General features: G+C 43.8%; 1 protein-coding gene across 2 annotated transcripts; it reads right to left on the bottom strand.

Moving 5' to 3' along the window:
* Positions 1-5,447: 5,447 nt before the first annotated feature.
* Positions 5,448-12,928, bottom strand: arrdc3a (arrestin domain containing 3a). Of its 2 annotated transcripts, none has more exons than XM_076165108.1 (8): positions 12,397-12,928; positions 10,402-10,483; positions 10,105-10,252; positions 9,902-10,004; positions 9,515-9,771; positions 8,877-9,033; positions 8,629-8,771; positions 5,448-8,511 (listed from the first exon to the last, which is right to left on the bottom strand). In XM_076165108.1, exons 1-8 carry the CDS (start codon positions 12,674-12,676, stop codon positions 8,443-8,445), a joined length of 1,239 nt encoding a protein of 412 aa, XP_076021223.1. In that variant the 5' UTR covers positions 12,677-12,928; the 3' UTR covers positions 5,448-8,442. The 2 variants fall into 2 exon arrangements, with proteins under 2 accessions (XP_076021223.1, XP_076021224.1); XM_076165109.1 differs by having other exon boundaries at positions 10,402-10,554; positions 12,397-12,537.
* Between the last annotated feature and the right edge of the window lie 1,213 nt (positions 12,929-14,141).

Below are 14,141 nucleotides of genomic sequence, written 5' to 3' on the forward strand. Positions count from 1 at the left end.
TTGAACGTGACCTGATCTCCTTTGACCGCTTCTATTTTGGCCGTCGCCGGCTCTCCAGTGGGAGTAAAAAGAGGTGCAAACTGCGCAGGACTTCACTCAGCGGTAGTGCCAGCAAGGTCTTGAACTTCTGGTGCTGTGTAACAGTTGCAGACATGCCAGTGTGTGTGTGTGTGTAGGGGGGGTGTTATTGGAAGTGGAATGCTGACCATGCTGGGGCTTCGGTATGGCAGTGATGGGAGTCCTGGCATGGGAACATAGCACAGTGTCACTCTATGAACTCGCTATCAAGTTCCTGTCTGTACTAAACCTGCCGCACCACAACTGCACTCACAGCCCCACTGAGGGTATTTAAAAGGATTATCAATTAGCACCTCCATCATTAAATATACGGCACCCATCTATCAAGTGCATTACCTCATCACTACTGAAAATTACCCTTCCCACTTCCATATGCATCGAGGCAAACTTGAGGAAAGACTCTGAGGACTTAAATTAGAAGGGAACTCTGTCATATAAGGAGAAACATATTTAGTCTCCAGCGCTTTACTGCAGCTGCTGTCGACATGCATGTACTGTATTCAGATTGATTTAAAAGGGCTTTGCAGTAAAGAAAAAACTGTGTGTGTGTGTGTGTGCATGTGTTGACAGGGCTAACATGCCACTTAAGGATAACAGAATCCTCAGAATGTACAGTATGCTTTCTCTCCACATCCTTCTTTGTGTCCAGCCAATACTTGACACAAAACCATGCTGCGTATTCAGTCGGAAGTAAACAACTCCAGCAAGGTCGAAGAAATAGCTCCGCATCTGCTCGGAGGCCGGCCCTTACGTGACTGAAAGGCAGCAGCCTCGGCGCTCAGGCAGAAGTGCTTCAAACCGGAGTGAACTGGCCGAGGAAGATGGTGAAGAAAAGCAGTTGGAAAGAAAAGCCTGTAGCTCCGTCACTGTGCATCCCTTTGTGCACAATGTGCAAAACAAACCTGTGTTGAGGAGAGATGGGAGCTGGGTACAGCCTGTGTGTGTGTGTGTGTGTGTGTGTGTGTGTGTGTGTGTGTGTGTGTGTGTGTGTGTGTGTGTGTGTGTGTGTGTGTGTGTGTGTGTGTGTGTGTGTGTGCATAGATAACTAAGGGGTGATGATTGAGATGAAGAGTTCGTGACTCGCCTTGCTGCCTGCTGCCTGCTCGCCCACAGAGCTGCTTCTGTTGGACTGCCAAAGGTTTTTAGGCACATCGGGACCAGTCTAGGTTTTTGGATCACATGGAGAATCACAGTGATTCGCTGAAATACAACGGTGAGATGATGAAGATGGAGATACGAGAGGTGATTGACAGTCAGGGTGTAAGTTGTTTTGGGAGCAGCCTTGGGAAAACAGGCACAAATGAATGAAGACCTTTACTGATTGATTAAATTATGAAGCAATCTGGTCTGTGTTGTGACTGCAGCTTGGCCCTGACTGACGTGAACAATGACTATCTGACACAACCCAGTGAATCGTACACAGGAACCTGTTAATTATAACTCAACAGTAGTCAAAGTCTGTCAATTATTTTAGCGATGAGGCCGTCACTTATAAAGGTCAGACTGGGCGACCAGGATGTGTCTACTGCTTGGAATTTAACTGCCAAACAACTGATGCAAGTGCAGCGTTGTTCTCTGGTTCTCTAGGTTAACAGCAGTGAGAACCTGCTGCGACTGATCTCCTCTAACTTTATATTTTCAGCCCTGTAGTGCCAGTTGCTTCATTGTTTTGAGGAATGTGTGGGCTCGCTGCACTTGCATGCTTTAGCACAGGGATGTGGGTGTGCGTTTCTATTATATCACACAGTGATGATGTGGCACTGGCAAGCAACCGGCAAGGGAGCCTCAGTCCAACTGTCTCCATCCATCCACGCTGAACATGCCTGGTCACATCAAGCTGCTGAGAACCTCTGGATCACAGGGGCTTCTGGGTAGTGGGATTAGCCAGTGAGAGGAAACAGCTGAGGCCTGTGTAGCGTCAGCACTTGCTAATCAACACTCTCACACTCGCCACCCCAATCTGTGCTGTTTCTCAGTAATCCCCCCACCTTTTTTTCAATCTGTAGGGGTCATTCACCCACAAAGGCCTGGGTCCACAAATGTTAAAGGGGGGGCAGGGAGAGGGACAAAGGCTTGCTGAAGTGCTTGGTCAAAGCTGTGAGGTTCTGCTGAATCATCACTGGCACAAATGGACAAATGGTCATTTGCACAAGCTGATGAGATGTTGCACAGGCTGTTCCAGTAGCTGTTGAGTTTAGGTTTGACTAGTTTTTAGTTAGTTTAGTTAAGAATATAACAGTCATATCATTCACTGTGCACTATTTTTCACCTTGACCTACAGTGCAGTATGTTCATGCTGGAGCAATCGACTTTGCTGATCTCACTCATGCAGGCGTGCGTGTTTCTCCCAACCAGTCAATTGGCACAAACTGGGGCTGACGTCATAGGAGAATCGATTCCACATGAGACGAAATTGATGAAGTTAACTGGTGAACATTATAAAACAGGTTGTGTGTAGGTGAACTTTCACCAGACTGATTGTACTGTGATGTAACTGATGGGAAATATAAGCCAAGTCCACATGAGAGTTACACTGAAGAGCCCTGAACACATGGCACATTTGTTTGACAGAGTATTAGGGCCACTGTTCAAAGAGATATTTCAAGAATAATAGCATACATTCATCATATTTTGAGAGAAAAGTTGTATATAAATATCCTTGAATGCTTCTCAGATAAAGAAATACTTACACCAGATACATGATATATCAATAAAACAATCCTCAGTATATTATAATTTCTGACTTTCTTTCATCAAAATATTATAACTTTCTTCTCAAAATCTCTCTATTTTTTTCCCGTAGTGGCCCAGTCCTCTTTTGTATATATGAGAAAAGAACTGTGTACAATAGAAATGATGATGGAAAAGATGCCAGGGTCAGCAACAGCTTGCTTGAAGAACGTGTATTGGTGATACAATACAAGAGATTAAAGGCTTGTTTGTGCAAAGGTGGTCAGATATACAGCAGCAACATGGAGGCCTGCGTATCCGTTCATGTGCATGCATGATTCAGCAGAGATCAATAAGTGATGTGTTTTGATGTAGGTCGCCCGGTGCCAGTAGGCTTGTACCACCCGTGTCAGGTTTCACTGGCTGTTCCTAGAGAGAGGAGCTATGACTCATCCCCCATATCCGTCCAAGGCCAATAAAAAACAATTCACTCACTTTTCAGGTAATCCCCCGGAGGCTGAGGTCATTTTTTGGCTGCTCCACTTTGCATTGAATTTGTGATTTCTGTAATAAATATCCTAATGGGTTTGGTTGACAAGAAAATGACACTTGATTTTTGAGGGTTTGTAATTCTAGATATGTGTGCAATGAAGACTGAAGTGTTTAAGATGAATTAATAAGTAAATTTGTTTTTTTTGTTGTATATTTTTTATTACATTACGAGCATTATTGAAGCAAGCATTTGACATGACAGCGCCTACAGTAATGGGACATTTTGGAGATTGTTTTTTATACAGAAAGAGGGGGGAAAGGAGAGAGGGAAAGAGAAAAGGGAAGAAGGATGTATAATTATTATTATACAACCAATTATTAGAGGCAGAGGGAGAGAGAGAAGGGAGAACTTACACCCTGAGGCAAAATAGGCAATATGAAGTACCAGCAAACATCAGGAAGCCACAGCCGCTGAAGGTTGTGACAACATGGCACAGTAGTGTGGACGCAGAGTCCAGGATGACATCAGTGATGTTGATGCGATGATCTCATAGGTACAGTTTCTAGGATGATGTCAAAACAACAGTGTAGACAACTACAGATTGCATTGTGGTGAAGAAAAGAAGAGAAGAAAAAAACGAGAAAAAAAAGAGAAGATATCCCACCCAAAGGCCCGAGACCCAACTGTCACGAGAATTCTTTTCTTCAGGCACGGAGACTTCAGAACACTTATTTATTGCTGCAGCAAGAGTCAAGTCAGTTACAATGTGTGGTCATTGCAGTCTGGGTTGACTGATTTTCAATAGCTCAAATCATCTTATACATGGTTGCCAGAGGACTTCGTCCCTATCACTCACAGTCTTGATCAGTTTAACAATATCAACAGGACACACTACCTGAGTAAATCACAAGTTATCAATATCAGCAGCAAACATCTTGGTGCAAACTGTCTGAGTCAATCATAAGACTGTCTCTAGTCAGACTGCTTGTTTCCTCCTGTTCTGGACTTCAGCATGCTCTTATCCCATAGTATAACTCAATCAACATGTTTCTAACACCAACCCAGCAGTCACACAACCCCCCCCCCCCGGCCCACCCGGGATATAATATATATATATATATTTTTTTTTAAACTGTCCGGTTTTCAGGTTTTCAGTCATTGGTCTGGCATAGCCTGTAGATCTGTGAAGTAAGAAATAAATGGTTGCCATCTCTGATAGAACTTATCATTGTGTCCCCTCATACTGTACTTGATTTTCTCGAGTTTAAGAAAAAACATCATATCCCTCAGCCATATGTGAAATAGAGGGAGGAGTGAGGGATTTCCAATGCAGAAGCAGGCGGCGTCTAGCAGGCAGAGAGGTGAACATGACCATTTCCTTTTGCCCAGTGTTAAATTGGAGTCAGATACGGTACCGAAGATGGCAATTTGAGGTGGAGGTTGAACCTGCATTCCCAATGTGGTAGTATATTTCAAATCTAAGAAAAGAGTTTGGGTGAAATACATATACTCGAAATCATGACATGAAATGTTAAAGTTCATGTTGGGGATATAAAGCAAGTAAGAGTGGATTCTCCTCTCCAGAGTTGACCCCTGACCTTTGCCTCTGGAAAGTTGGAATGATTTGGGATAATAAAGTCCACCAGCACTTTAGCTATCTGGCCCTGCCTAGATGTGACCTTCGACCCTGCACATTACCTCCTCAGCAGAATTTAAAGAGCCATGAAAAGTCAAAACAGGGCGAAAAGGGAATCAGGGAATCAGGCCCTGATTCCCTTTTCGCCCTGTTTTGCAGTAAATATGTATCCGTAGCCATGAAGGGAAACATTCATATACTCTACACATTGTCTGTCTCTCAGCATGATGATTTTTCACCTAAATGCAACATGTACCTGTAAGTTGTAAACAGCCACTAGGAGCGCTGTTGTACTTGTAATGTCAGGCTGAAATGACCCAGATAAAGTAGATTTGATTTCTGTCAAAGTAAAGAAAAGGTAATCATTAATCTGTTGCAATTCATTTGAAAATAATGTGTTTTCAAGCCAAAGAGATGTTTTGTTGTAATTCTGTTAAACATTTACCAGCTGCCGATTACTCAATGTTAAGATTAATGTTAGATATGTCCACATAAGATACATTGATTCATGTATTATTAATGTATGATATGTTCTGTATATGTGTACACACAAAAGGTACAGCAGGCCAGTGTAATTCAGAACAAAGGTTTATTCAAATCAAAAGGAAGAACTAGACAAAAGGTTAAATCATTCAGAACATATTGTATTCATGGAATATCTATACATCCTCATGGTGAACAAAACTAAAGACAGAGAACAAAAACAAACAAACATATCAACAGACATATAAATGGAGAATGAAGAAAATTCAATGAGTGATATTGCACTTTGTTTCTAAAATGTTTTTTAGATCCCGTCTCCCTGTTTGTTTTTGTCTGAACATTTTAGTTCCTTAAACAAGTCAGGAGTTTAGCTTAGTTTGACACTGGACTACTCTGAGGCCCGAGCGAATGGACAATGGAATCGAAAAACCTGAAACGAACAAAAAAAGCTTATTCATTATAGTGTAGCTTGTTTCTGTTTCCCTAAGATAAAGCCCAAACAAAGAACTGGAAATAATAATAATGTATCTAAATGGAATTACCTTGGGGAAAGCAGTATCTCAGTTATCCTGTGCTAGCTAAACGATTCTAGCGGGGAAAGGGTGCCGATCAACAGCTGTTATGCTCCGGGCCTGAGAGGGATCAGAGAGGCCGAGGAGAATAACTCAATCAGGTTGCTTATTTGACGAGGAGGCTAGCTAAATCAATGCCCAAAATTACATTTGAAAAAAGAAAGGGTCAGCCCTCATCAGGATTGGAAAACAATAGAAACAAGAGGGGCTTCTGAGGGATCCATCATGTCTTTACACACTTGCTTTTAAAAGGACCATTTTCCTCTTCCCTTTTTGTCCTTTTCAACAAAAACAAATACAAAGATCCAGAACTAAAATACAGACTTACAAATAACGTAAAAGGAGAACAAGAGTAAGGTTGTATCAACATTGACGCTGAAAAATGAAAGAATCACGATCAGGTCTTTTCTGTGTCAAGGCCACTGAGATAAGATCACTTTAATAAACTGCAGTGTGTGGATTAATGTCAGAAGCTGAATATTTAGTCGCTAGCGGATCTCAGTACGAGCGTGCGCGCACACAATGCAAACTTGTTTCAGCTACGTTTTAAAATGTAAACTTAAAAAAAAGAAAAAACATCACAAATCTTAAAAAGATTAAACAAAGCATTCATGTCCTGCACCACACTGCTGCTCCAGTCAAACACGTCTCTACTAAGAACCAAGTTAGTACCAAATGGTTTTGTCCCCAGACCTTCACCTCGGAATGCTACGTTTTTATTTCTCATTTTCTTATCAAAAAAAGTGCTTCTTATCTTTTTTTCCCCGAGCGTGCCAAACCTCTGTTCCAGCTGGTTCTTGTGTTGAATGAGTTAGGAAACCAATGTATTACTCATGTCAACCTACCACTACTTGTTCAGGCCAGAACGAACAGAGGTGCAGCAACGTCCGCCCCGGGCTTTTCATTCTTCTAAATTTGCACCGGGTTTGCTGCTTTACAGCTGAAGCACATCTGCTCTTGCTTCTTCTTCTTCTCTTTTTATGTGTAAGCATCCAGGTTTCACTGGTCTGGGGAATCTAACTGTTTGGTTGGACAAAATGGGCAAGTGCAGCGGGACAAAAAAAGGGAATGTCATTCATCTCGGAAAGCTGCCTTGCTCCTCTGTGTATGTTTCTCTCTTGGTTTGGTAGATAAAATCTTCATTATCTCTAACAGTGCAATTTAAAAGAAACCTAAAACATTTTTTTTCTCTTTTTCCAAACGTTTGGCAAGTGAGAAAACCACCTGAGACAGTGCTTTTTTTGGGCAGTTACGTAAGCTCGGACATTTAGAGTAGAGGGGCTGCAGGTGAGTCAAATCCCTGAACGATTCATCACCACTTTCATTTGTTTTTCCTGGTGAGCGCAGGTCCGCAGCCCTCCTAGTCTAAAAAACAGAGCGACCTCAACACAACAACAAAAAAGAAAACAATTGGCTGAAAGGCATTCTATGTTTGCAGCGGAACACATAGAGCAGACAACGAGAGCGGAGCGGAAAAAACGCGTAAGAAGAGCAAAGCCACACTTGGATCTGAAGCTGAGGAGGCAACATCTTACAAAGAGCTTCCAGGTGGAGATCGTGTGCTGCAGCTGTAAAAAGTCCAGTCTAGTCATCACAAGTCAGTAAGGAAACTGTCATAAGGAGAAAAGGAAAAATCAGAAGAACAGTTTCAACAAATTCAGTGCATTGTTCTCGTCTTTTTTTTTCAGTCTGTCAAAATGATATCCTGTTCTCTGCGTCGCTCAAAGTTATGAGAATCAGAGAGTCTGAAAAAGAAGCCTGCAGTCTCGTATTCTTAGTTTGGAGCTTTTCGAGGCCGCAACCAAACTACTAGTGATTTTTCTTCTCTCCATCAATTCTCATGAAACGGAGCCACGCAAGTCAAGTAAAGAATAATTGTGCAAAACAAAATCCCAAATGAGGCAGGAGGAAGCTAGTCTTTGCTCTGAACTGCTGAGCGCGTTCATTCATTCAGACTACGGTGGTTAGAACATTGATGTGGTCGCCGTCGTGTTTTCGCCCTTCGTCCCATTTCTAGAAGTGATTCGGGTGAAGTCTGGACATGATTAGTTCTGCCCTCTGAGTGAAGGGCAATGTCCCTATGTGCCGAGGAAACTGAAGAATGGAGGGCGAAAGAAGAGCTTGGCAGACAGGGACGCGGCCACTTTTCCTTGTAGTCGTCAATACTATCACCGGGGTGGCCGTCGCAAGTGGGGTTCTTCATACAGAGCCAATATGTGTTGATCTGCACATATCCCCTTCCCCTCAGCAGGCTGACACAGGAATGAAGCGATAGCCCACATTAGCTGCTTCCTGTTTCTGTCTGAGGGAAATCGGGGTGAGATTTGTCCAACCAAACTCATCGTGGTTATTTGTCCGTGTCCTTGTAAGTTGGATGGATACTTTGTTTGCTTTCTCTCCAAACTGACAACGTGGTGCAAACACTTGTCAGAGAAAAATAAACAAAGCCGGGCCTTGCATGCAGGTTCCTCCAGTTCCCAGAGTCGGTCAGGGAAGTTTTTGGAACGTGCTCAGCGAGATGGACAGGCGTCAAGCCTGCGCTCCTCTGTGCGGCTGGCATGATCGGGGTTGGGATCGATCTGGAGGAGAGATGAGAGAGAACACATGAGATCTCATAACCACGTCACCAGTGTGACAAACCTCCTCTGATGACCAACACAAAAGTGTACATTCTGATGTACACACATGGCACCTACCTCAGAATACAGAGGAGGGGGCTGGAAACGGAACTCGTGGATGTAGGCAAAAAGGGGTCCGTCCAGTTCTTCACGGGCTGCTGGGACATCCAGGCTGCTCTGTCTCTGCTCTTCAGTCGCGATTTCTGCATAGCTTGGAGGAGCTACAGAATAAGAGCAAGCCACTGGTTAGTATTCAGATCCATAACTCTGCATCGTGACCATGAGATGTTCTGCATCTCTGCAAGTGCACACGCGCGTTCAGCTACCTTCAGGCCGCTCAGGCAGACCCATGCCCAGCCAGCTCATGCTGCACTGGCTGCTCACACTGGAGGTACGTGAGCCGAATGGGTGGAGAGGGATAGTTCCGATGACGAGGGGCAGGTTGAGGGACAGGTTTATGGCCCCTGGTATGTCGACATATACCTGAAGACAGACATTAAGAGACAACAGGAGGACATAAGATGAGGTGAGTTGGGCTGAGGCTAAATACAGGGCTCTGCAGCTGAGCTCAGTGACGTGAGCACTTTTGCTTATGCAAAGCTGAGGCGTCATCAGGCTGCTGCCTGTCTGGCTTTACCAGTTAGTTCACAAGGTAAAGAGGTCAGAAGCACCTTCAGGCAAGTGTTACACAGATATTCTGGGCTAATGCTCTTAGCAGTGAATGGAGATAACACCTGGTTCAATCCCAGGCCTACATATGACATGTTAGCTCAGTCAGTCAGGTCCTTTACTGGGTGAGATACTAAGTAGGAAATACAGATCCTGTGCTGACAATGGTGCCCAGAAATGGTGATGAGGGTAAGAAGAAGCTCCACTCAAAACAAACAAATCTAGGTGAATAACAACTGTGCCTATGTGGACCCTTTATCTCCAGATAGATGCTAACAAACAAAGCCATGCTCACCATGAGTGAGTACTCCACTCGGATAATGCTGCAGTCCAAGATGGAGGGTGAGACAGGTGGGATCTTCAGCATCTTGCCACTCCAGGTCTCCGTTTTACCCGATGACAGAGACTCTCCCCGCAGGTTGGCCACTAGCTGCTTGACCTCCTTCATCTTCCCTTTGGCATAGAAGGTCTGAGTCTGGTAGATGGCTGCCTTTGGCACCACCATCCTGGAGGAGCAGTTCTCTATCTCGGCAAAGATTTGGATCGACTCTCCTACAAGGGGTGAAAATGGTAGAATAAAGGTCATTTGAAGTTGATGAACCATTTAATTGCTAGTCAATGTAGTTGAATACAAAGTGTGAGATTTCCATTAAGAAATAGGATTCCTGTAAGTGAATCTCACCTGGGGTGTATCCCTTCCTTTCGATTTTGGCACTTAGGGAAATAGGACCTGAGGTGCAGAACCAACAGCAAAGCGTCTTGTCTTTCGTGCCTGCTTGTGGTGACTGAAGAGACAAGAAATGCATTAGACATTGATTATGAAGGCCATATTACTGACATGGCTGGCATGAGGAAGCAGACGCTCATACAAAGGGTGCAGCTCACCAGCAATAATGGAGTGTTGATGTCAATGTGCTCAAAGACTGTGAATTCCTTCTTGGTCTTCATGGGCAGGAGCCATGGCCTGTGGAGTTCTGCCTTTACCCAGTAACGCACACTGCCATGCTTCCCTTCAAATGAGGTAGCAAGAGGTCTGCGAGGAAGAAGAAGAAGAAGGAGAAGGAAGAGAAAAGGGAGGATGAGTGCCAAAGCAGGTCAGGGGAGAACTTACATCTGCTGTATGCTCACAGTTGAATGCGCACAGACTGAGGGCACACTGAGGGAGAAGATGAAGATACTCACGTCTGTGGAAGCTCGAGGCTGAATGCATACTCATGTCTTCCTGAATGGATAGTGGTGAGTCCTTCCTCAGAGTTGTCATCGTCTGAAAGACAAGGAGGACAATATTCCAAACACATGTATACCATACCTGGGCAAAATGCTCTACGCAGACATCTGAAAGTCATACCAAAAACACAGGGTGGGGGAGACAAAAGAGAATAGATGGAATTTACTATTATGTCTGTCTGTGTGAAATGAAATGTATTGAGAGATTTGCACTTGAGAAGTTAAGAGTAAAGTGAAGACAAAACCATCTGCTTTGTGTAGGAACAAAGAATGACACCCCAGAGACAGGACCTGCCATCACAAGCTCACTGGAAAACGGGAAACGCACTTAATATGATGGGGATCGAACAAACTAACTGGAAATAAAACGTAAAATAAAAAAGAGAACCCAACCTAGAGGTGAATGTGACACGTACACAAGAACCGCGGCGTTTCCTCTTATACACGGAAATAACGGATCTTTGCACTTATTCGGGGCAGTGAGCATCATGAAACTGATCACTAAATGCTTTAATCTGAATGTATTTTCGTGTATTAGTGTGATCGGACAAGCTTGGGCCGACAGTTGTGGTGCGCTCCTGCCAGCTCAGCACTCCCCCCTCCTCACACACACGCACACACCCGAGCAGCCGTGTGGTAAACAAGTGCAGCGCTGTCAGTCAGACTGGAGCAGGAGGAGACCGGCCTAAACCGGTGCGAGCAGCTTCACTCAGCCGCTCTGCGCTCATTACGCATTCACTGTGCGCCACAGCAGCCACCATGCTAGTGTACTACACATCACCCAGCCCCGTACAGACATACACAGAGGAGGCTCAGTACACACATTCACCGAAAAACGGAGAGACAGGTTCTACTGGTCCTATTTCAGTGAAAAGCCCATACTCGCCCAATGAGCGTTCAACTTCGTGTGTATTTGACTTCCACCCATTTCCTGTAAATGTACAGACTTTCAATCCTGATCAGCTGCTGCATTCTTCTCATAAAAGACCCCTGTAGCGTAGACCAGAACAGGTTCGACCATGTATGGGTGTAAGACCATTTTACTGAGCTACAGCCAAACAAAGAAGGACCACGTTAATAGATGCTCACAAGTAATTCAGAGAACAGAGCTCAACAAGGGCTCTAACAGACCTTTGCACAAGAGCTCAAAGCTGCAGTGGCCTTCAGAATAAAACTCGATGCAACATTGCATCTACCTGCAGAATAAATATTTACAAAAACAACAATGCAAGTCAATACGATGATTGAAAATCTACGCAAACTGCAAAGATGAAGCTTAATGCATGTCATTCTATCCATTGAATTCCAATCTACGCATTCTATGTTAAATCATCTTGCAGGTGTTTTCTTGAAGAAAAAAGTTGCAGATTTGCTCACTCTCTGCAGGAGAATGATGTCATTGACCACACATGAGCACCTCAGCCAATCACGCGGAGGGGGAGGCGGGGTCTGTCAGCTTAGTCCCTCCCCTCCCTGGTCCAGTTTTCGAAACAGGATTGAACCGCTTTGAACAATGGGTGGAAACTTAAGAAAAGCTACAAAGAAACAGCCTTTGTGATATCGTGCTACATTAATTAATGACGCAAAAAGCCAAACTCCTTCGCTAGACATCTTTTGTTCGTTACGTCGTGTCAAAAAAACGACAGCAATCGTAATTTCCCCTCAAAAACAGCGACAAAGTGATGCCTGAGCTGCGCTATGGCTGCTGTCATTCATTCAGCCACCTTGACACAAACAAGTGAGGACGAACCTGTAACTCGCCACATTTAGCCGAACATAGCGTAACGAACCTAACACTCAATTCTTCCAACACTTCTCCTTTTGTATCTCCCACTGCAGGTGACACTCACACCAGCCGCAGCATCCCCCTGTGAGCCTGGTCCTCCGCCAGCACAAAGGGCATCACACACAAGCGATGTTAAACTTGTGACAGAATGGGGCGACTCTTACCTCTCTCATGTCCAATCAAGATGTCTTTGTGATTGAGATATTCCACTTCTTCTGTGTAGTTTTGCGTGTAGGCAGTGTTGGATCCAGCATTTCGCGATTCAGTCCAACGAACTTTTGCAAATCCTTTCGCGTGGATCTTCAGAGATTTCACGCGGATCTCTCCGGTGACTTCGATGACCACCCTCCCTGAGACGCAGTCCCCGCTTGAGAAGACGGGGACATTGCTGTCATTGAGACAGTCATAGCTTACTGTGAAGCTCTTTACCTTCCCTAGCACCATGGTGGAAATAGGCTACAACGACCTAGAAATTAAAAAAAAAAAAGTCTATGAAAAAATAATCTCATAAGAAAAATGGATGCAGGCTTAGAGACACTGATCAGTGTTTCTGCCCTGCAAAAAGCAGCAGGCACGATCAGTGACTCCTTCGCCAGCAGTTCATTGAGATGTGTCAAGGCTGAATAACAGCAATGGATGCTGTTATCGTCCGCCTGCTTGATGGTCTCCAGTCAAAGACAAGGAAACCCCCGCAGATCAGCTCACTTTAAACTACAGGCTGGGTGAAAAACAACCTCGTGCGCATGCGCAAGCCGTCACTCCCCTCCCTCTTTGCCCGCCGTCTGGAACAAGGGAGGGAGTAGTGAGGCCCTGAGCCAGATGACAAGTTTGCACAAACAGCTGATATGCTGTGATAAAATAAATGTTCATCATCTCATCATGTCGTGTAGTTGAGAGCGGTGCTATATTCCAAATACGCAAACATCCTACTGTCAAAAAAAAAGCCACAATGTGCATTATATATATTTTTATATATATATATATATATTATTTATCATTTGCATTAGAAGTGAGATCACTCTTTTCAATTCTTAATGATAGACTGATTATGTAGTAATAGATAATAAAATGATAATCATGGCATGTCATGCTGATTAATGATTGTATTATCAAAATACCTCCTCCAAACTTTAATAATCAGTCATGTGTTGATACCTCACATTCCTGGAGGTTTGTGATTTGCACTAAAAATAAGTGCAATACCTCCAACTACTACTTCGTGATATAGAGATAATACAGAACATCATCACAACTGACCCTTTGTGTCAGTCTGGAGCCTCAGGGAGACAAATAAAGACAAATGGATGAAATGTGACTGCACATTCATCTGTTCAGCCCCACAGCTGGTAGACTGCAAAATAAATGCTCCTCATAGTAATTCAGTGAATTTTTTTTGTCACCCGAAATCACAAATATAAGCACACCTTTCAACTTATTTCATTGCTTGCAGTGATGTGCTGTATTTGATTTGAATTTCTTTGTGTGTCATGATTTGCCCTGGAAACAAGTGAGATAATCCCATGAATGTACAATATTATATATTTGTAGATCTACTCAGACTCGTTGGCTGTAGACTCATGGGAAGCGTGTAAAGCATTTGGCTTTACTCAGTCAGTCTGAAATATACTGCATCCATATGGTCTCTCACATACACATGTTGGCTTACAACAAACTCTTCATCATTGTGCAATCAATAGAATATATGAGACTTCCATTTTGCAAGATACATACGGGATGGGCCATGGAGGCACTTGGACTATAAATTAAGACAACAGAGTATAAGAACACTTCCAGGAGAGTCTGTAAATCTGCCCAATGTGCTTTCTATCAAGTTGAAAATGCATTGAAGCGGATGGGAGGATGTGGAGCTTTTCAATGCATTGAACGCAGCAGGACAGCTCAGAGGTTC

Source organism: Genypterus blacodes, unplaced genomic scaffold, assembly GCF_046128005.1.
Source record: "Genypterus blacodes isolate CSIRO-AG114 ecotype Tasmania unplaced genomic scaffold, CSIRO-AGI_Gbla_v1 ptg000141l_1, whole genome shotgun sequence".
Classification (NCBI taxonomy): Eukaryota; Metazoa; Chordata; class Actinopteri; order Ophidiiformes; family Ophidiidae; genus Genypterus; species Genypterus blacodes.